At 42.2% G+C, this 21,877-nt stretch overlaps 1 protein-coding gene across 6 annotated transcripts in view; it reads right to left on the bottom strand.

The window, feature by feature from the left end:
• The window catches only part of pde10a (phosphodiesterase 10A), a 51,088-nt gene extending 29,776 nt beyond the window's left edge, over nucleotides 1–21,312 (bottom strand). For 2 of the 6 annotated variants that reach the window (XM_030106230.1, XM_030106231.1), the window contains exon 1: nucleotides 20,805–21,308. In XM_030106230.1, the coding sequence (XP_029962090.1) occupies nucleotides 20,805–21,021 (217 nt within the window). In that variant the 5' untranslated portion in view covers nucleotides 21,022–21,308. Of the gene's footprint in view, nucleotides 1–1,553; nucleotides 1,903–20,804 lie in introns of those variants that run through there. The other 4 variants (XM_030106233.1, XM_030106234.1, XR_003932628.1 and 1 more) reach the window with 3 other exon arrangements.
• Nucleotides 21,313–21,877: the final 565 nt, after the last annotated feature.

Raw genomic sequence — 21,877 nt, 5'->3', positions numbered from 1 at the left:
CCCGGAGTGACCTCCCACGCTGACCAGAGCAACACACAAACGGCTCAGGAGGGCAGCGAGTGGATGAAACGACAGCGTCACTTCAGAAAGGATAGACAGGAGGAGGACACACACACACACATACACACACACACACACGGCCAACAACAGCAGTGTTTTTGCCACTGACAGTCACCCCCCCCCCCACACTGCCCTTTGATGGATCCTTTTTAAAGCATCTTCAGCTTTTCTGAGAGTTGTAGAAAATGCATTTACAAGTACTATAAAAGCAGACGGATCAGATTATAACCCTTATTCTCTCTCAAGACTTATCTTTATCATTATGCCTTTGATATCAAAAAAACCTGGATGAAGTGCAGTGACATTATTCCAGGGTGTCAAGACAACTGAAGGAAAAACAGGCTATGAGGGAGGAAAGTTAATTAAAAAAAAAAGATTGATTGATGGGTGCAGACAAAAATGTGAGCCAAGATATTTATCTAATTAATATATTTTCTATATCTATATGCGATTTTTGTTTCATTATATTAAAATAAAGAAAGTTAAAGCTTTGTGAAATTTGATATCATTTTCCTCTTTTTGCCAGTATGAGGACAGAATACTAGCATGCTGAACGTCAACAGTAAAAACCTCAGCTCTTGTTCTGTGTGTATTTTGGCATCCCTGACTCCAAACTGAAAACGTATTAATAAAACAATTGTCTGTAAAGGTTACTTCAGGTGCCACTAAAACAACTGCAGGTCCTGGCTTTATTCTCATTCCACAGAGCTTTTTTTTATTTTAAAAAATACAAAAATTTGAATAATTCATAAAGTTCGAAAGACATTAGAAAGATATGAAATCCAACATAAATTCAGGACTTTAAACTCAGCATGGAGCTGTATAGAGGTGCTCAGTGTAACAGAAAAACTAAACAATACATTAATAAGTTTTTCCTCTAAAGTATCCCAAATATCTACATCTTATTCTTTTTGTGGCTGTAATATGTAATATTACATTGTGATTTGATATTTTATAAAGTTAATGTGTTAATAAATTTTAACAGCAAGTCTGTAAATAAGTCATATATATATATATATATATATATATATATATATATATATATATATATATATATATATGAATTATATATATGAATTAAAGGGATAAACCAAAATCCTCCCACTTTCTGCTCTGACTTGGATGTTTGTATGTATTTATTTATTTTTGCCTTGTCTTCATTCAGAAGTGCTGACTGTCCCCTCCACGACACACCAACTCTAATCCGTGATGATGCTGCTCATTATTTCATTTCAAAGTTTGAATACACACACGCGACATTTCGTTTTCATTCATTCCTCCGTGAGCCTCTCACGGAGTCCCCACCCATGCATATCAGCAGTAAATCTGTCATTCATAAAGTTGGGTGGACAAATATTCAAATAACGGGACGAGTACAAATTACAAATATATATCCAAAAAAAAAAAAGGCGCAGCGATCGACGCACAGTTTTGCGCATTTCCTATCAATAATGTGTGTTTTGAAGATGTAGATGTAAATGAGGAAGACCTACTTGCACCCAGGAAACAGTCCGTTAACCTTCTGAAACAGCTTGTTGAAGACGGACCATCTTCCATGTCGGATTGTGAGCGCAGAGGGAGAGAGGAGCCACGGGGAAAAGTGCGCCTCTGCAGCTGCAACTTGGTGCGCCTCTGCAAAACCCAAAACTATTCCAGGACGGTGCAGGGAAAGTGATCGCGTCCCCCCCTCCCGCAGTTGCTGAGGCTGTGCGCGGTTCGGGAAGGGTAAGGAGAGCAGTGTGCGGCCGCCCCCCCTCCTCCTCCTCCTCTCCTCCAGCACCGCTGGCCGAGGTGAAGCTGTGCTCGGTCCGCCTCCTCGGCGTGGTGGCTCCGCTGTGGATGTGCGGCGGCAGCAGACTGAGGCAGCGGAGACGTCGACGCATAGACACATAGGGCTGGGAGTAGTGTACACACGCACACACACACACGCACGCACGCACGCACGCACACACACACGCGCGCGCAGGGAGAGGCGAGAGCGCGCCAACATCAATCCATGCTCAGCGATCCTTTCTCGTTTTCAGAATAAAAACACCTGCATGAACTTGGGCCACGTCTCCCTCAGTGTTTCATTGAAAAAGCTCCGGCTGCGTTCTTTACAGCACAACAGGACAGAGACTTTATATTCCTTTTACGCGCAGCTCTTTATTAAACAGAATCACGGAGCAAACGACGGCGCGTCGTCCGCCATAAAAGTGAGTGATAATCGATATCCTTCCGAACCCTTTTAATCGTGATGAATGGTTCACTCGGCACCATTAATTTGAAGATCTCCTCGCCCTCTGTTCCTGTGCCTTTGCGCACTTGACGCGTCTGGAAAGCTCATTCTTGACGCCGCTGTTCCTGTTCCTGAATCTGGCTGCGTAAAAGGGGCCGAGCCACATCCCCCCGCGAGCCGCGCCGCGCCGCGCCGCGCCGCGCGCTCCGATCACACCCGCTGCTGCTTCCTCCTGATCCAAGACGCTCGTGGTCAAAGGAGCAGCAGATGGTGGCAACCTCACAATTTACAGCGTGGCGAGGGCGAAGCAACGTCGCGTTTGCTTTGGCACACACTGACTAAAAAAAGGTAAAAGAAGCTTGGTGAACGAGCGTCTTCGCGCATCGCTGATGTGCTTTTTTGTTTTGTTTTATTTTCCACAGGCTATGATTTCCCTTCTGCAGCTGAAGTCTTGTGGACTATCCTCTGATCTCTCAGCATGAGATCAGTGTGCACAGCCACAGTGGGTATTACTGGGCCAGATTTTATGAATGGCTCGTGTCCACCGAGCGCCTTCATTCAGATCAGTGCTTCTGCTAAAGCCTATTAAAGGGACACTGCAAAAATCGTGAAGCAGAAAATCTGGATAATAATAATAATAAAAACTTACATTTACTCCACTGTGCGCTAATCTACTGAAAACACAGAAAAACCTGAGTCAGTGAATAGGACGAGCAGGCAAAGGGATTGTTAAACATTGGTTTAACTCATTCTTCCTGCAGCACGAGGTTTTTAATTTTTAGTCTGAATGAAAACAGCATTTTGTCTACGTGTAAATCACTGTTGATGGAACCTGACTCCAAATATCTGCAGAGGCTAAAAGAATGGATTGAATTGATTGATTTCACAGAGCTAACTCAGTTGCACATTTACATAAATTATAATTGTAAATATTCCTTTGAATTGGCACAGTAAAATAAATCAATGTACTACACTCCCAATAGCAAAAGGCCTTACCCTGCAGATCCCAGCAAAGACTGGTAGTCTGAAGTACAGGCTCAAAGGTAAACACATGCATACTGCAATTCTGGAGTTCAGATATGATCTGATAAAAAAAATAAAAAATAAAATAATAAAATAGTCATGACCTATTCAAGAGTGACAGCCATGTAGAAAGCATAAACTTCAAATTTAGATCAACCAGATACAAAATCTGCACTGATTACCAACTGGTGACTCACCAGCTGTCTTGACATTGATTATGAGGAACTTTGGTTTGAATTCCAGTTTCATAATTGAGGTTATTCAGAGCACAAACTAGACAGATACAATACAAAGGGCAGTGGCTGACTGTCACAGAGCAGCAAATAGACACTTTTTCTGTAACTAGAAAAGACAAGACTGTGAAAAACATCAAAACAAAGCGACAGGAGCTACACAGCACGACTGATGAAGAAAACTCCCCTCTAATTTCATTAAAATGACGAAACAACTCCATTAAGATCTCAAACATTAGTGTATTGTTACCATGTCATGCTGATGTTTTTTTTTTTTTACTTACGTATGTTTAAAATAAAATGTGTGTTTTCAGTGACCTTTTGAGGACACACTGACGTCTTGGTAGCCGCTTTCACTTAAAAGTTAAAAAAAAATATATAACAATGCAAAAAACGGATGTTTATAATTAAAAATTAATCCATTCATCCATATTTTATCCGACTTAAGGTCACAGGGGACTGAAGCTGATCCCAGCTCACGATGGGCGAAGGCAGGACACTTCCTCACAGATCATCAGTCCATCACAGGACACACACCGAGAGAGACACAGACAGCCACACACACTCACGTTCACACCCACGGGCAATCCATCGCAACCAGATAACCTCATCGTTTGGGAGAAAATCGGAGCATCTGAGTGTACGCACAGGGAGATCATGCAAACTGCAAAGAAAAGAATCCAACAGGGCGGCGAGAGCTGAACCAACTACACCACTTTGAAGCCCCTCTCTCAATTACTACTAGTTTATTTTTTAAAAAAAGGTAGTAGAACAAAACAATACTCACATCTAATTCAATTTAATGTATCACTATCAACATGTTCTCAACATATTCAGCTTAAACAGCTCATGCATCCTTCTTTCCTGTGGGAATCTTTTGAGGTGAGGGTGCATCACACCCCAAATGAAGTGAGCCTCCTATCTCAACGGCCACTGCAGACGTGCGCCCGTGCTATCAGCGCTCACAGCATCTAAACCGCTTTGACTCTGCAACGTGATACTGCACAAAGTGTGGCCGACTCCCTCTCGGCCTCGGCATTACCGTCCCGATCATATCGAGGAAGGAGAGAGGGAGAGGTGTGGGAGCTGTGGAGCGATACGTCAGCATGTGCTCTCTCGCTCGCCGGCATTCTTAAACACTCGAGCAGCTGGTCCAGTCAGGGGTCGTGTGGAGCATAATGGATTCTCCCTGACGTGGGGAAGCCTTCAAAAACAGAGGCGACACATCGCATCATGCCTTTTAATACTGCTGCAGTGTTGACGTCTGACAGCAAGTGAAGGTGTCAGGAAATCCACCGAAATTCAGCCGTCTCGGAGAAATAACACAGAACACCTCACCAGCTTTCACATTAAATACACACGATTTTCCATTGGATTGTGTTTCATCTTTGGTGTTCCAGTTAAATAGATTTCCTAATCTAATTATTTAATAAGAAAAAAATAAAATAGAATAAACAAATACAAGGAGGGCGAGCTCTGAGTGATGAAGCTCTTCCAGCTCCTGTAGGGCTCACCTCTGTGCATCCTCCCTGCGCTTCAAATAGCTTATGCACGGAAATTTAGATAGAAAACAAATGCTTGAAAGCTGTCCCAGCAAAGTTCGTGACTGGGAGTTTATGAGCTTAAGTGGGACGGTTATGGATGAAGAACTTAAAGGGAGCGCAGTGGATCACAAGGGATGCCACAACTGTCTGCCTGTGACCCACCAGTGAACTCCTGTGAGCCGCCGCTCTCCGAAGTGGCAGAGGAGCCATTTTTACGCTCGATGAATCATTGAATAACAGGAAATAAGTGACCAGCTTGACCCATCACAAGCAGATATATTTCAGCTGTTTACATTTGCCCAGTGGAATATAAACCACAGTCGCATAAAAGAAACAAATGCCAAAGAAGCATCGCACTGAAGCTTTTACCTGTAAGGAGAGTTTTATTTAAGGTGTTCTCTCTCAAATGTTGGTGTGTTTCTGTGAGACACACCACTTCGAGTTTGGAGATGTTGTTGGAAAGTGACTCAAAAGCAACAGAACGATAGGAGCAAATCTTGAGCTGTCAGATGTTTCCTGGACTATTTTAAGAACACAGAGCTATCTGCATTTTGTGCTCGCTGCTGGGAAGCCGCCTGTGGTGGGCAAGTCAAACCAAATTACACTACCTAAGATGACAATCACTTTCTCTGCTTTCCCACTGATGTTGGCATATTTTACATTACCATCACATTTCAAATGATACTATCAGGACATGGAATGTTTTAGGTATAAGTTGTTGTAGCTTATCATCATGTGGCCGTATGAGCCCGGCTCACGGAGCTCGAATGCCGTCGAGCCTCGCCGCCTCGCCGCCGCCCCACCCCCCAACCCCCACACGCTCGCTCTCATGCCATGTAGTAACTTTTGGTTGAATGCAACATTTCCTGATGTTTCTCATATGTTATGTTATTTGTGAACAGCTGCTGAGATACATGGGCAAAAAGAAAAATAATTCTTCTTGTTAGATCATTTACTGGTAAAGACTAGTGGTATCATAATGAGACTTATTGATGTACAGTAAGTTAATTTTGAAATGTTTTTTTAAAATTGAAAGGCTGATTTATAGCTGTAACAATGAAAATATTATGTAAATCTGTAATGATTTGCTTGATAAGGTTACAAAATACCAACCTTAAATATTTTTCTCCTCGAGCTAGTTAAGCACAGTTCCCACATTTTTCAATATGTGACAAAGACAATTAGCGAAATTCAGAAAGACTTTATGTGTTAAATACAAATTTAGTCTAAAATGTTTGGGAAATCTCAGTTGCATTTCTACAACTACAAAGTATTTCAGCACAATAATATAATTATATTGTATTGTCCATGGAAATGTCAGTGTAAAATAGTATAAATATAACAAATAAATATGCCCCTGAATTTTATAGTTGTGTGATTGTGTCTTAAATAAAATACTGTAATTTTTAAGAAAAATTAAGAGACATGAACTTTTAGACTAAATCTGGATTTGAATGTGTTTTAATTTATTTCAAAACAAACTTAGGAGTATCTTTGTTTTTTCCAGCTGGATCGTCATAAAGAGGGAGTGTGCACTCCTTTCTCCAGCCTGTGCTGAATCCCATATCTGCCTGTAAAGCGATAGCAGGAGTGTTACAGAAGAAATTATGGAAATCAAAAAGGTGATGATGAAAGACGCTGAAATCTCATGTGTCTTAATATGGTGTATTTGTGTGTATGTGTGTGTGTGTGTGTGTGTGTGTGTGTGTGTGTGTGCCATGCAGTTGGTTCCTGTAGCTTTTACAATTGTTCGCCGAGGGATCAACAGCTGACCGAAGAGCCAGTGGTCCGCAGCCGAGCCTCGCTGTTCTCCCCTCTCAGCTGTTTTTAGCAAACATCCTCCTGATGACTGCGGCCGTTCTTCCAATGAGAAGGCTGCACATCTCCAGACGTGTGCGTTGTTACACACTCACACACACACACACACCTACCCCCACATTACAGACCTTATCCACTTAAGCACATTTCTGATTCAAGGGACTGTACAGGCTTTTCGCACACTGCTCACACACACACGCGCACACACACACGCCACACATGTAAGTGAAACATTCACAGATCACATGCAGACACGCAAACATGAACACACAAACACACAGAGGAGTGTGCTTTCACCGACAAAGGCACGAACACACACATCACATGCGGCAGACACACACACACACACACACACACACACACACACACCACAGAGACTTCCAGTCCCCTCCCCCCAGCTGAATAGTCTGTTCTGACAATCCACAGGACAGCCGGAGCATTGACGTCAGAGGCAGGCCCATGAAAATACAGGGTCCCTGGGGGGCTAAGGGAGTTATGCACATCTTCACAGCTTGGCTTGCAACTAGTTCAACAACCAAAGACCATATTACTGCCTCTGTTTGCTCTTATTTGTTGGGGAAAACGCAATCAAAAAAAAAAAAAAAGGTTCACATTTACACAAAGCCTGGCATGCACAAATTTGCATGCGACTGCAATGCGGCTCATCTCCACCGTGACGTCAATGGACGTCATCGCACGGTGATCCATTAGGACAAAAGTGAGATAGGTGCATGATTTTATGTTAATGGGAATACAAATCACGGCGCATCATTACCTGCCCTCTGCTGTCTTAATCACTGCCATTGTGAGTAACTGTTGTCAGATTCTAGCATATTAGACATACCCTGAGGAAAGGTTGGTTGCTCGCTCAGACATGCTCGCCAGTCCTGGGAGAAAAGATGACATCTTTGTTTATCACTCGGTGTTCTGAAACTTGTTCTGTTTTCGTTTTTCTGAGACATCATTAGGACATTTGAGCCGTTAAGCTTTTTCTTTTTCATATTGTGCTCCTCTCACCTCTTATAGGAGAGTCTGAGCTTTGTTCTTTTTTTCCCTTTGAAAATGATCCTGGAGGAATATATAGATGTGAAGTCAGCAACTTCACTTTAGATGGTTTATTTGGATGATCAACTTCCTGGTTTGTCTGTCCAAGAACAGTGTAAAAATCAATCTGTAAACCAGTCTTTTGCTTCATCCACACTATCAGCACAGAGAGCTGGAGGCTTCGTGTGCAGACGTCGCTCACCCAGAGCAGGTCTCCCGTCACAAGGCTGACGCAGACTGATCAGCATGGCCATAGGGTCTGTGGGAGGACGTTTGAATATGAGGGAGACGATCCAGCAGGATGCACAGGTAGAACATGCAAAAACAGAACCTCAATGGCAGTTTGTGCTCTGTAACACTAGCATTACATGTTACACAATTGTACCATGATGCTAAAGAAAACATATTAAATCGCTTAATCCCTTCTAAACAGACAATTAAATTTCATATTAAACTGCTGTTGTTGTTGTTTTTTTTTTAAAGCTGCAGCCGGTCCAGATGAGAAACAGAGCAATAACACGCCCCCGCCCAGCAGTCAGTTTCTCCAGCTGCAGATGTCTGGATCTGAAGCTGCCAACATAGGAGCACAAGGTTTTGTGCTGGACCTCAGAAGCTTCTGCTCTTCTCTGCAGGAGATCAGACTAAAGACCGAGCCGTCGTCTCTGCGAACATCCAGTCGTAAAAACATCCCAGCTGTGAGAGGCGAAGCCGCCGCAGCTGTATCTCTGAACACCTCCTCGAGTGTGGAGAACACAGTAACAGGAAATAAAAAGTCAAGTCCAAAGACTGTTACATCAGTTAATGTGCTGTGTGGATGACACAGCAGGGATTACACGTGTCCCCAAAGGCAAGTGTCGACTAATAAAAATTGGGTCTTCAGCTGCCAGCATGTTCCTCCAGAAGAGGCCCGACTCTGGCTCGTCAACAGGAAACAAGCTGATCTGGTGAAGTTTGCCTTTTATGGACTCACTGACATTAACGGTTAAGGAACCTGAGAAGGATGATAAGGATGAAGATGCCCAAATATTCAACTGGGGTGGAGCTGATTAAATTAAACACAGCTGTTTCTGTCTATTATGGTCTGATCTCGGATTCTACTGTCTGCTCTGCTTCCCCTGCAGATATACTGGATGCATAAAAATGCTGCTTCAGTTTGAATTTCTTTGTATGTGCAGTAAAACATGAAAGGAATTATGATGAATGATGAAAATTTAATTTATAAAGAGGCTGCACTTTAAAAAAAAACAATACATGAAGAAAAACATGGGTCTTCAGCTATAAACTTTAAAAAACTTAATAGAACATGCCTGTATGATATCAACTGGATATTTCACAACATTTTTGCTCAATACGAAAACCTGTGATGACCCACTGTCTTTTACCTGACCTTTGGGACATTTAGAAGTCCTGAGAGCATAAAAATCAAATAGGCATATAAAAGTTTAATAGGTCAGCTGGATAAAATGGTGCAATGCAATTTATTATTTTGAATTGGTGAAAAGCATCTTAAAACCTTTTCTCACGGGTCGTCACTGTGTTCATATTAGACTATCTGAACCATCTGCAGAGTGTGTTTCAGTAGTTAATGTAAGATGTGATGAAGGATAGTCTCCTTTAAGTCAGTAATTTTTTAACAATGTTTTCAAGATGAAAGACAGTGACTTTCGTGAGCGTTACACAACAAAGAGAAGGAAAAACCACACCAGGCTTCTTAACTTTATCTCTGCAACGAATAACAGTTATTTGGAGTAAGATAAAAGTTACCCAACAACAGACTCAGTTTAGCAGATCCAAAAATCACCATTTGTGTCTTTGCTGGGTTCAGTTCAGCTGAACTGCACACATGACGACAAGAAGACAGAATATTGAGGTTCAGAATAAATTCTCTACTTTCCTTCTGCCAGCAATTCACCAGAGTCCAGGAATGATGGAACTGTGTGAGCGACCAATGGAGAACATGCAAACTGACTGAAGCAACTTACACAGCTCAGGCACACAATACTAGAATCTTTCTTTCCCTATTGATGGTCTGTCTCATGGAAATGTGCTCAGCTGAAAAACACGCCATCACGAAAAGTTTTAGTCTGTACTTTAAGCGAAGCACCTCTGGCTCTTCCTCCCCTTTGACTGCAAAACACAAATCACACTGGATCGAATGTTTCTGCTCCTTCACTGTTTGGTGTCAGTCATGTTTACGGGCACTTTAAATAAATGTCCCCGCTTTCCCAAAAAAGATCATATTTCGTGAACGCTAAAAGGATCCTTGACTTAGTTTTGCTGAGTTGCCATGAAACTGTGAAGCAGAAAGCATGTAAAGGTTCACCGTAGGAGGCTCAATTTTATGCTTTCATATGTTCAGAGGGTGTAAAGTGTGACACAAATATAGATTCTCTGGGAAAAAAAAAAGGATTACCCAAGAAAATATCTGTTCAATGTCCTTTTGACCCGTGAAAAACTTTGCTACGTGTACCTGGCCTATCATCTTTCCACAGATTCTGAGAAAAAATATTTACAATGCAGAGATCACTGTCAAAGTACACACAAGAAGCTCTGCAACTACTCGAAAAAAACCAACAATAAAAAGCCACGCAATACATAAATCACTTCAAAATGTATGATTTGTCAGAGTTGGTGAGCTTCCTCTGCTGTCTGGAGTTACTGCTTCAGTATGGAGTCAGATGTATTCTTGCCAGAAAGCTACTTGTCCAGAAAATTTGAATATTCCAGCTGTAGAACTCCACCTCAGTCTCCAGCACTGATGAACAGCATCAACCTTGTTACTGTAGGTTGATTTTTCTGAAATCAGTGAAGGGAAAACACCCAGAGGACTGGACCAAACTCCACTCAACATGCTGTAGGTAAATGTCTCCAGTGCTCCTCTGCTCTGCTTCAGGTATTCTCAATGTTTCTACTACAAAAATGCTTCAGAGGAAACAGCAGAGGTGTCACAGGGGAATTTATCATTTACGATAAAGATGTTTTATTGGGGTTTATGTGGTTTGGTGGTTCGGACTCTTGCTTCACAGCGAGAAATAACCCTGATTTGATTCTGGGCTTAGAGCCACACCCCAATTTCCTCCCACAGTGCAAAAACATGCTGGGGTTAATTAGAGAGCACAAATCGCCCTGATGTGTGAGTGCACGGCTGGTTGTCTGTGTGTTTGTCCTGTGATGGACTGGTGATCTGTTCAGGATGTGCCTCATTTCTGCTCCAATTCCCAGTTAGATAAACTACTGCAGAAGATGACTGGAGCACTGACACTGTGACTGTAACCATGGGATGAGTGTTAAATAACAGTTAAATCCAATTAGTGTCTACTAATGGTCAAGCACTCGCCACAGGACAGACACAGTGATCTTCACTGAAAGTCAAACTGGTGCCCGCATCTCACTCCATCCAGTTTAAAATAAATTTGCTTCTAAATCAAATATTTCACTTCACGCCCCGGAGATTTTCAGCAGCCGTCAATACAAATTAAGATCCCAAGTGAATGAATGTGCTCACTCATGGTGAATACTCATATCCTCCTCACTTTCTGTTGAATCTCGCCGACCGCTCTTGGAAACGGTGCAGCTTTGAAACTCCGACTGTCATTTCCATCAACGACAATGACGCGGTACCCATTAAAAACGTCCATAAGCACAGTAACAGCAACAGACAGACTGTATTGCATACACAGTCATTTCTTATGAGGATGGACTGTTTAAGCCACAGCAGGCCGTCAGTCACTGTTCACCACAGAAAATAAAGTGTGAATTCAATTACAGCCAACAGGTCAAAGCTAAGCTAAGCAGTGTTTAGAGTAGAGAATTTGCTCAATCTCCTCCATGTAATTGCTGCTATACTGGGTATGTGCTTAACTTCCACAAGATCATCTGACTACACGTGTGTTGGTCAGTGGGAATGTTTCCCCTCCCCTGTTCTGCCTTCAGCAGTGTTGCAGTTTATAAAAACAGGAAAGACCACAATGGTGGTTTACTGTAAAGTACTAAATGTGAGTACATTCAGTTTGTTGAGGGATAAAAAAAACTGCATGAAATTGAAATATTCACTGTAAAATACATGGAGTGTTACAGTACATACACACAGGCAACTACTACTTCAACCCAGTTCAAATGTGGTTGAATTGCTTTTTTTCTCCCATTACTGTTACTGGAAATTAGCGCACGGGCCGCTTGACACCAGCGGTTCATGTCCGGTCAAGACACTGATGATAAAGACAAAGACGACACAATCAGCTGATTGAATTATTATTCCTGCGCGCTGTGAGCAACAAGAATGACACTAAAATACAGAAACAGGTGAAATCTTCCACTTGTATCTTCTCCGCGCACAAACTGGGCCGTTTAATAATTCTGAGCAATGATCTCTCCTCTCACATGTACAATTACATTACTGTGACCAAACACCAGGATGCAAGGTTGTTTTTACACCAAACCTGCCGTGATATTCAACTTTACTGATCTTTGAGACAAAACATTGAGTGTCTGGAGCAGGTTATCATTGAAACAATCAACAGAAAACACATTAACATACTGCGTAATTGATTGTTTTACTGTTGAGGCTGTGAACAGAGGAGGCCATTTTCTGTTTGTGCGCTTCGTGCAGACAAATTCCATGTGACTGTACAACACCTGTAAGGCTCTCATTGTGATTCAGACCCGACGCTGCACCTCTAAACTCAAGAGCACGAGCGCGAGCTGTGTGGGTAATATAGGGAGAAATAAATATAGGAAATGCTGTTAATAGCTCCACCACTGTCTGAAAGGAGAGGAAGAAAGCATGTTCACATAGGATCGGTGGTGCCGATATGCAGCGTGGAGCTGTGTGCAGCACCGCAGTGAGCTGCAGGAGGCACATGAATCAATTTTTTTTTTTTTTTTTTTTTTAAATGGGTGGAAAAAATGTGATGAAAGAAGTGTGCAGGGGGTGGTTTTGGCGGCGGTGGGTGGGGAGGCTGGAGGGGGAGTTGAGGGGCTGCATTTGCGTCAGAGCTGGAGCCAATGAAGTCAGAGATGGAGCGGGCTGGAGCAGGAGACGCTGTTACTGCCACTCACGGCAGCTGCTCCAGCCTCACGTCCCCTACGTCACAGAGCTGGCACAAATTATGCCCGCTTGAACGTTAAGAGTCCCCGTCGTTCTCTTACACATGCACAGTAAAATTTAATTTATGTGTATAACACACACATCACAGTCCATTCAGCAGCTCGTTCGCAGACACGCATTCCTGGAGTATAACCGCAGTGGATCTGAAACTGCGTTCCATACCATATCACAGCACCAGGATAACATAAATACTTAAATTATTCCAGACAATTGTTTTGAAAATCCAGATGAATATCTAGAATCAGTGTATTGTATGTACTATATCAATATGAGAAAAAATACATTTGAACATTTCTGTAACTTAAACACACACACACACATACTCCTGTGTTTCTCACACATGAAAATCCTGGTTATTTAGATTAGCGGGCAGTGTTTCTGTTGGCGCCACTTCTGACCTACATTATCACATCCGCAATTCTAGAGGATGATTATGATGATGAGCATGTGGTCAGAGGTCCATGGGGGAGGGAGAGCAAAAAGAAACACACACACACACACACACACACACACACACACACACACACACACACACACACACACACACACACACACACACACAAAACAAACAGTGCTCATTGGCTTTGCTGACGTCATTCAGCCATGTAAAATGCTTCACTGTGCAATCGTGTAAAACTGCGGGCAACACAGGAGGACATGTGTGTGTTCTCTGATGTGAACATGACAGCACGGACGCACAGGCCGTGCTGAGACGCACATACACACACTGCTACAAATATTATACAATTATATCCTTTTTATGGATTGCATTGGATAATTGTTCATCCATTTTCTAAGAGACTTTTTTTGTTTTTTTTTTAAAGAACATGGAACCAGAAACACGATTCAGATTTTGTCTTTTTGTCCTTCTGACTCTGGTTGGAGAAGCGGAGCAGCAGCTGCAGCTCTGCTGGCAGCAGCCACATCTTATAGGTGATGACGCAAGCTGGAGACATGAGCCATGACCTCACCGGCTCCCCATCAAACCATCACTCTCTACCACACACACACTCAAACACACACACACACACACACACACGGATCAGTACCTCCTGGCTTTACAGAAAGCAAACACCATCCCTCCACCGTGCTCCTGCTATGCTGACTGTACACACACACACATGCTGACATGCTAACAATGTCCGGGCCAAAACGGGGCCCGTTTCTAACGAACGGCGCTGTTGGATCATTACTTACAGCTGAGTGATGTCACACAGCCTGTCAGTGTGTGTTATTTTATAAAAAGTGTGTGACGTGTGCGCAATGAGACGCTGCTGCTGCCCGGCTGTGGACTCCATGACTTTGAAAGCATTGCATGCACATTACATACAACACACATCAGCAATAAACAATACACAACATGTGAACAAACGGTTGTGTTTTATTTGTGTGTTTTTATGCCTGAAGCTGAAACTGTTGCAGTTCTTTCATCTCAGCAGTTGTCCCACACAAAAAGGTAAATTGGATTTAAAATGTGTAACAAAACTTTAAAACATGCTTGATTTTGCTGTAAAATATTTCCATTAATTTTCTTATGTCAAATTTTGGGTCATTCTGTTCAGTATTTATAGAAATTTTGGTATAAAAAAGTATGCAAAGAAATAAAACAGTACCTAAGAGATTTACTTTAAAGGTGTTTTTTTTTTTAAAGTTTTTCATGAAATAAGAAAAAGCTGTACCTGGAAAATAATGCTGTACAACAGCTCATTTTAGTTCAGGAGGCACACAAATATTTATTGATCTCATCTTGGTCCAGTCAGAAAAATAATAGCAGTTTTAGAGCAAATAACTATGAGTAATTCTGAACATGTTTTAGTGTAATGCATTTTTCAGTCAACCTGTGGTGATCACTAATTTATTTTATCAGAAAGTGCAAGATAATATCGAGAGATAAAATAACAGCTTTGCCTTCTCAGGTGGTGGGAATTCTGCAAAACTTCAATTTGGATTTATTGGGAATGTCAAAAGGTAGCAAGACTTGACTGTATTATCTTATTTCAGTCAGCTGTTTATTTCATGGGTACGGTATTGTGAGTCCTCTTTACTGATAGAAAAAAAAACAGGTATGGAGCTTTTATTGAAAAATGAAGGCTGCTTTTCAAATTTACACTTTGCAATGTTATTCTGCGAGACAGATTCAATGCCACTATGGTACATTTTGGCCAACGGCTCATGTAACCGACACCCCTGCTACACACACACACACACACACACACGCACACACACACACACACACACAAAAGGGTCAAAAAAGAAAAACTGAAAAAACGGAGAGTGGTGAAATAGAGGACTTTATTACAAACCGTACAAAATCAGTCTGAATCATCGGCAAGAGATGTAGTATCTATGTGTGTGTGTGCCTCAAACGCACACACACACACACACTCACACACACACACACACACACACACACACACACACACACACACACACACACACACATGCACACACACACACACACACGCTCAGTCTTGTATTTCTATCCTTGTGGGGACCGTCCATTGACTCCCATTCATGTCTAGTCCCTAACCCTGACCCTTACCCTAACCCTAACCCACACCACAACAAAGCCTAACCCTAAAGAAATGTTTTTGCACTTTTACTTTTTTCAGTAACAACAACATGGTCAAGAAAACACTGTTTCTCCTACTTAGGACCGGAAAAAGGTCCCCACAAGGCACGTCGTTCCACGTTTTGCTATCCTTGTGGGGACATTTGGCCCCGACAAGGATAGAAATACAAGAACGCACACACACACACACACACACACACACACACACACACACACACACACACACACACACACACACACACCCTATTAAACTTTTAATCGCAATGCTCCTTAGTGTTATCACTCACATATTTCTACTGTCAGTTAAAACAACAACAGTTTTTTTTCACCTCTTGAAATACCTGGATGTTAAATCAAAGACAATAATTTTGCTTTGCCAAACATGTTTCTTTCTTGTATTTGTTTGATCAAATTAAATACAATATTAGTGGGGGAAAACATAGTGGGTCATTCAAATATTTTTATAGTATTTTACTAATTTAAAAAAATAACCGCGGCTATTTTCTTTCAAATATTTCTTTCTAATACTGTTTGCTGGATTTTATCTTTATACTGTAGCCCCACCTAGTGTCTGCATGTCCGAGGTCGACTTTTAAAGACAGTAGCTAATAAAAGAGAGGGCAAAGGTCAGCACTGCAAAATGTGGGGGAAAAAAAACAGCAAAACAAAACAAATATGACTAATGTTTGCCTTTTTTTTTCTTGCTGAATTCAACAGTGGCTTGCAATACACACTAACACCACTGTGTGGTATTATTGCACAAGTTGATTTGGTTCCAAGCTATGAGCGTCAAAAAGCCCTGAAACACAGAGGGGATGACACTTGAGTTGCGTTTTCAATAAATTGAATGCATGTGAGCATAATAGTGATCTCTATCAAGTGCTTTGTGGCACCTCAGGAGTCGCACACAGGCTCCATCGGCTTCTGTTGTGGCTCCGCAGTGTTTCACCCTCGGCACAGAGCCCAACTGAAGCCTCGGTGTAAGAACAGACCGGTCCAAAAGATGAAGGATTATCCTCTAAACTGTCTGAACTCAAACCCAGACAGAGAGTCTAGCCTTCTGGTTTAGCTGATCTTGGTGTACCTGGGAGTGGACTCCATTTCGTAACGCACTTCAAGATGTTAATGAGCGGAGAGAGCCATTGTTTTTACGGTAGAGAGGATATACGGCAACCATCTGCTCTGATAGCTGTGAAGCAGGGAGACAAAGTCTGAGTTACAATACAGTACAGCCCACTTAATCACTCTATAAACTTCTTTAAAGAGGTACTGGTTTTAATCATTTCTATCAATATGTGATGTTAGATCTAATACATTTAGTGAATATTGATAAAATATTGCCTTGATTTCTTTTCTGAATGCTCACATTCGATCTATTGATATTGTGCGTCAGAAATGAACACTGGGCTCTTATTTTGTGAACATACAACACATATTGTTGTTGACATCCACACCGGGTCACATGCACACAGCTTCATCTGGAGGAGACGCTGCTAATTTGCACAGCTGAATGCTGTTAACCACCCGCGGCGAGGATAGGTGAGTGGGTGGGGGTGTGGGTTGGGGCTGAAGTGGACACCCAGAAGTGGCCCTGTAATGGACAAGTCCAGGCTGCACACCAGGAGGCAAGACAAAAAAATGCTTTGTGGTGCTGATATGAATCTCAATGGCCTGGCTCATGCCTCCTCTGCTGGCCTCACTGTGGATATCTGAGCGAACAAAGACGATCTCCATGAGAAAATGCAAGCTCGAGCACTCAGGCGACTGAAAGGAGAGACAGTGGACGATGCAAATGCCCGGTTGTTGTGCAAAACCCTTCAAAAAAAATGTAAGTGTCATAAAATAAAAGCTGTTAAATAAGAAAAAACAGCCAAACATGTTGTGTTATTAAGTATCAAGTACTTTCTACCTCAAAAATATATTTACCAAAAAATATAGAACAAATTTCTATTTTATGTTGGATTGAGCAGTGTGTCAGGATTATCGTATCGCAGCGTATTAAACATGCATCAGAGCGCTCAGTGTGGCAAAAGTGTGAGTGGGGGAGTTGTGTACCCCCCAAGTGGTCACAGATGCCAGGCGCAGTCGGAGGAGGAAGTGCCCGGCTCTCCTTCCCTCTTATCCGAGGGAAACTCTCATCTGGGCACCGGCCCAAAGTAGGTACACAGCCAAAAGACTGCGACACAAACAGGTCTTCACTACAGACACGCAGATCCGCAGCGCTGGTACAGAGAGTGTGTACTGACACCAGAAAGGTCACTCCTCTTACTTAGAAATGACAATATATGGAAATTAATGATTATTGTTAATTTACAATCATCCTTCAAAAGATGGCGGACTCTTTAAGGCAGTCAAACAAAATGTAACTCATTTATTCTTTAGTAAGATAAAAGCAGGCAGAGCTCCCAACCTCTTTCTTCCCTCAGTCCATTCATCCAACTTCAATTGAGGAAGCTGGAAGCAATTCCAACTGACATTGGTGAAAAAGTTAAAAACCCACCCAGAGTGGGTTTCCAGCACCAAGACAGAAAGGTAACGAAAACACAGCCTTTGACATGCATATTCAACTGGAGCCAACAAGAAATCCAACTTTGGATTATTCAAGAATCTGCAGAATCCAGGCAGACACAGAGAAAACATGCAAACTTTTTGCTTAAATTCATTTTTTTGACGGTCCAGCAGAGGACAAACACAGAGAGACAGACAACCACACACTCACTTTCACACCTATATACAATTTAGAATGAACAAGTATGTTTTTGGACATGTATGAGCATCGTTAAATCAAAATATATTATCAAGATGAAATGATGATTAAGTTTAAAAGTGACAAACGGTGTGTGTAAAGGCTCACATGTCCAGTCGTGCTGCACGCCGTTTCTATTATGCACAGCACTATTCATGAGGGCAGGCACGACTCTCTCTGCTTGAAGGTGGTGCCGCTCTTGGCCTCGAACTTACAACTCTCACCACGTGTTTGACAGTATAATACAAGCTACACTGTTGATCAAGGTTGTTTTTTTTTTTTTTAACGCTACATTGTGAAAAGGAGGAATGTGCGAATTCAAACTGAATGGCGAGCAGAACCTGAGTTTCCAACGACCGTACCTGACCACAGAAGCAGCAGAAACATATGTAGTTTGAGAGCACCAGAGAAAATAAACTGTGATAGGTCTGATTTTTGTTCACACCTGATGTATATACAGTAAACAACTTTACTTCTATGGGATCAAGTCCTTGGCTGAATCACATTCCACATGCCACACACTGTTTAATCTCTAATGCATAACATCAAAGCTTGTAGTAATTTTCTGTAGGAGATTATTTTTTTTGTCTGGTAAGATTTTCTGATGCAAAAAGCAGTAAGTTAACCTGTTACTGTGCAAAACAACATTTTTGTTTTTTCCTACGGAGCCAGCATAGGACGCATCAATGAGATTCAAATCAAGAGTGGGACTGACAGAGGGACGAGGAGAGGCTCATGTCCCAAAAACCACAGAATAATCATTAAAAAAAGGAGCAAATGTAGTAGAAAGAGTATCATAGTTGATCTGTTAGTCATGAAAAGAGACAGTTGTCATTGGGCTTATCAATTTACCGACTCAACAAGTTTCTAACTAACTCTTGTGTTTGTTAAATGCTTAAGATGATTTTTAGCCATTTCTCATGCTGGTGCATTCACACATTTGGTCACTGGGTGATGGAGTGGTGAAGGCAGGCTGGAAAATGTTTGCAGAGTGTGCTCTCCTCCAGCTCAGCTAACGTCAAAACCTACCAAACTTCATGACTTAATTGTCAAACAATGGTTTTAAAAATCCCTCTATTTAATCAGAGATGCTAAGGAATGATTTGATCCATCATACTTTGTCTGTGAATGTAAATATTCCAGCCTGAACATGGCAACATTAAAGGCAAAACCTAGAAAGGTCAGAAATGACAGGGCTGTAAGAAACGTTTGACATTGAACACCACGGTGATGCTTATAAAAACATTTTAGCAGCTTTTTGTTTCTTGATTTTTAAACCTGTTTTGTGTCAGAATGACATGAATCAACGCAGACAGTTTAGGGAAAATACTGCAATAACAAACTGATGTTTTTGCTATCAGTGTCACCTATTTTGATTGTCTCTAATTTTATTTTACAGTTTCAGTCAAACTGGAATCACTGGAGTCACTGGTGTAACTCTTCTTATGAGCGCCGGCGCTGCCGCTGTGGGATGTGAAAGCAGAGCTCGGTTGAGATCCAGGCTTTCAGAGTCAAGCTCATTCACAGCAGACAATCCACAGAGGTGGTTCAGGTCTGAAACTCCAGAGCCAGAGCTGATCCAAAGCTGTTAAAAATGATCCAATGACCACAAAGAGACACGAAACACCACTAAGGAGAATTAAAAACAACGACAAAAAAGACAGCATGAGGCCTGCATTGTGTCATTTTGTTCAATTTACCACTGAAAAAGTACATGGGGTGGCTACTCATGGAGTGTTGCCCGGTTTTCCATTTGCACACTAATAACCTACTTTTCAGACAGACAGGATCTTCACAGTAAATAAATATTGCCTCTACATAGAGAAACTATACATACAGGGAATAAAGTCTTTATGCCCACTCCTTCACACATGATTTTAATAACACCTGTCAGACCAATAAGGCCAGATTTTCCAACATTAATGTAGGTGAACCACCGCTCTAGTATTTTCAGAATCAACAGGTCTGTCTTTAGCTGAGTGAGGAACCAAGCTGCCAACTAGGACGAGTTCACAAGAAACTGATCTAATAACTCTGGTGTCACAGATGGTATTTGCAATACTCCAATCTGTATCAGAAAATTAAAGTCAGCCAAGCAACCAAACCCGATGTCACACAAATGTGACCTCACCCGGGACTAGGAGATTATAAAAAAGTAATCCGAAGCAGCACACGTTGTTTTTCTAGGGATGAAGATATTTATTCTCAGTGAGATGTAGCTGCGTGTCTGCAAGGCAATGTCACTGTACGGCTTTGAGGATTTCAGTTTAATACAACTACACCTGTGCAGGTTGAGAGCATGAGGACTTTCTGCAAGAGAACGGCAGAAAGAAACTGTCCTGCAGGTTACAGATGTCAAAAGAAAGAGTCATTTCACATACCTGCACTGTGTGACAACAGTTCAACTTTCCACCTGCCATTTGTGACGACGAGCCTTACCTTGGTCGCTGCTTCCTGCAGGCGGAGAGTCCTCAAACCGCTGGACATCCGGACTTTTCCGTTTCCTCGACATTTGCTGTTGAGTGTTTAATCTATCCACCGCTGAAATCGATATCTGTTGATAAGGTGAGACGCCTTCAACCGGCCGGATATAAAACGCAAACAACAGTCTGAGGGGGGCGAGAAGAGAACAAATGCGAGTAAATCTCAGTCCCATTCATTCAGATCCCTTCTGTATATGTGCCCTTTTGCAGCGTGCACTGTGCGCAAAGTTACCATGTGGTGGCCAGCCGAGCATCTGGACGCGCAGCGAGGCGTGGAGCCGGTCGGCTCATGATTCCCGCCGTAATCGGAAAAGATGTGTCTCCAGCGCCGATCCGGGGCTTATTTCTCTCGACAAATGAGAAATATTCACCGCCGAAGTGATTTGTCGATCACGTGCGTCGCAGATTACAGCTCGAAAAGAAATTACGCACTGAAGGCAACTTGTTGATCCACGTCTTTATAAAAAAATATAAGAAGAAAAAAAGGAAAAAAAAAAGACTTTCCGTCACCCCGAATGCGCACATTAAAAAAAAAAAAATCATTTTAGAATTTCAACATTGTGTGTAAGGTGTGTTTCTTTTTTTCTTGAATGGTGCTCGGAGACGTCAGACTTCAAGTCTAATCAGGCGCGGATGACGCACGGCCGACACAACGGGAACTCTTGGGTATCTTCAGCGGTAAAGAGCAGTGTAAATGGAGAGTATCTGGACGGTCTGTCGGCTAGAGCACGCCAGAGACAGACAGTCCCATTTGGCAGCATGTGAGCGGCACACGAAGTTGCGGTGGAAAATGCTTTCTGACAACATCTGTTAAGGAGGGCAGGATCCGTTCCCAGCGTAGAACTGCAGAGAGTGTAGCTGAGGAGGAGAGGGTGTCGGGGGAGTGAGTGGTACAGTACCTTTTCTTTTTACAACACCACCATCCCTCCTCCGGCGACGAGTCAAAAACTCACTATTATTCTGTGACACGTCTTGCGCAAAACCTCCTAATCCAAGTGCCAGGGTAACATAAAACGAACAAACGCGCAT

Source organism: Salarias fasciatus, chromosome 13 (assembly GCF_902148845.1).
Source record: "Salarias fasciatus chromosome 13, fSalaFa1.1, whole genome shotgun sequence".
Taxonomy (NCBI): Eukaryota; Metazoa; Chordata; class Actinopteri; order Blenniiformes; family Blenniidae; genus Salarias; species Salarias fasciatus.
This window is presented reverse-complemented; position numbering and strand designations above follow the sequence as displayed.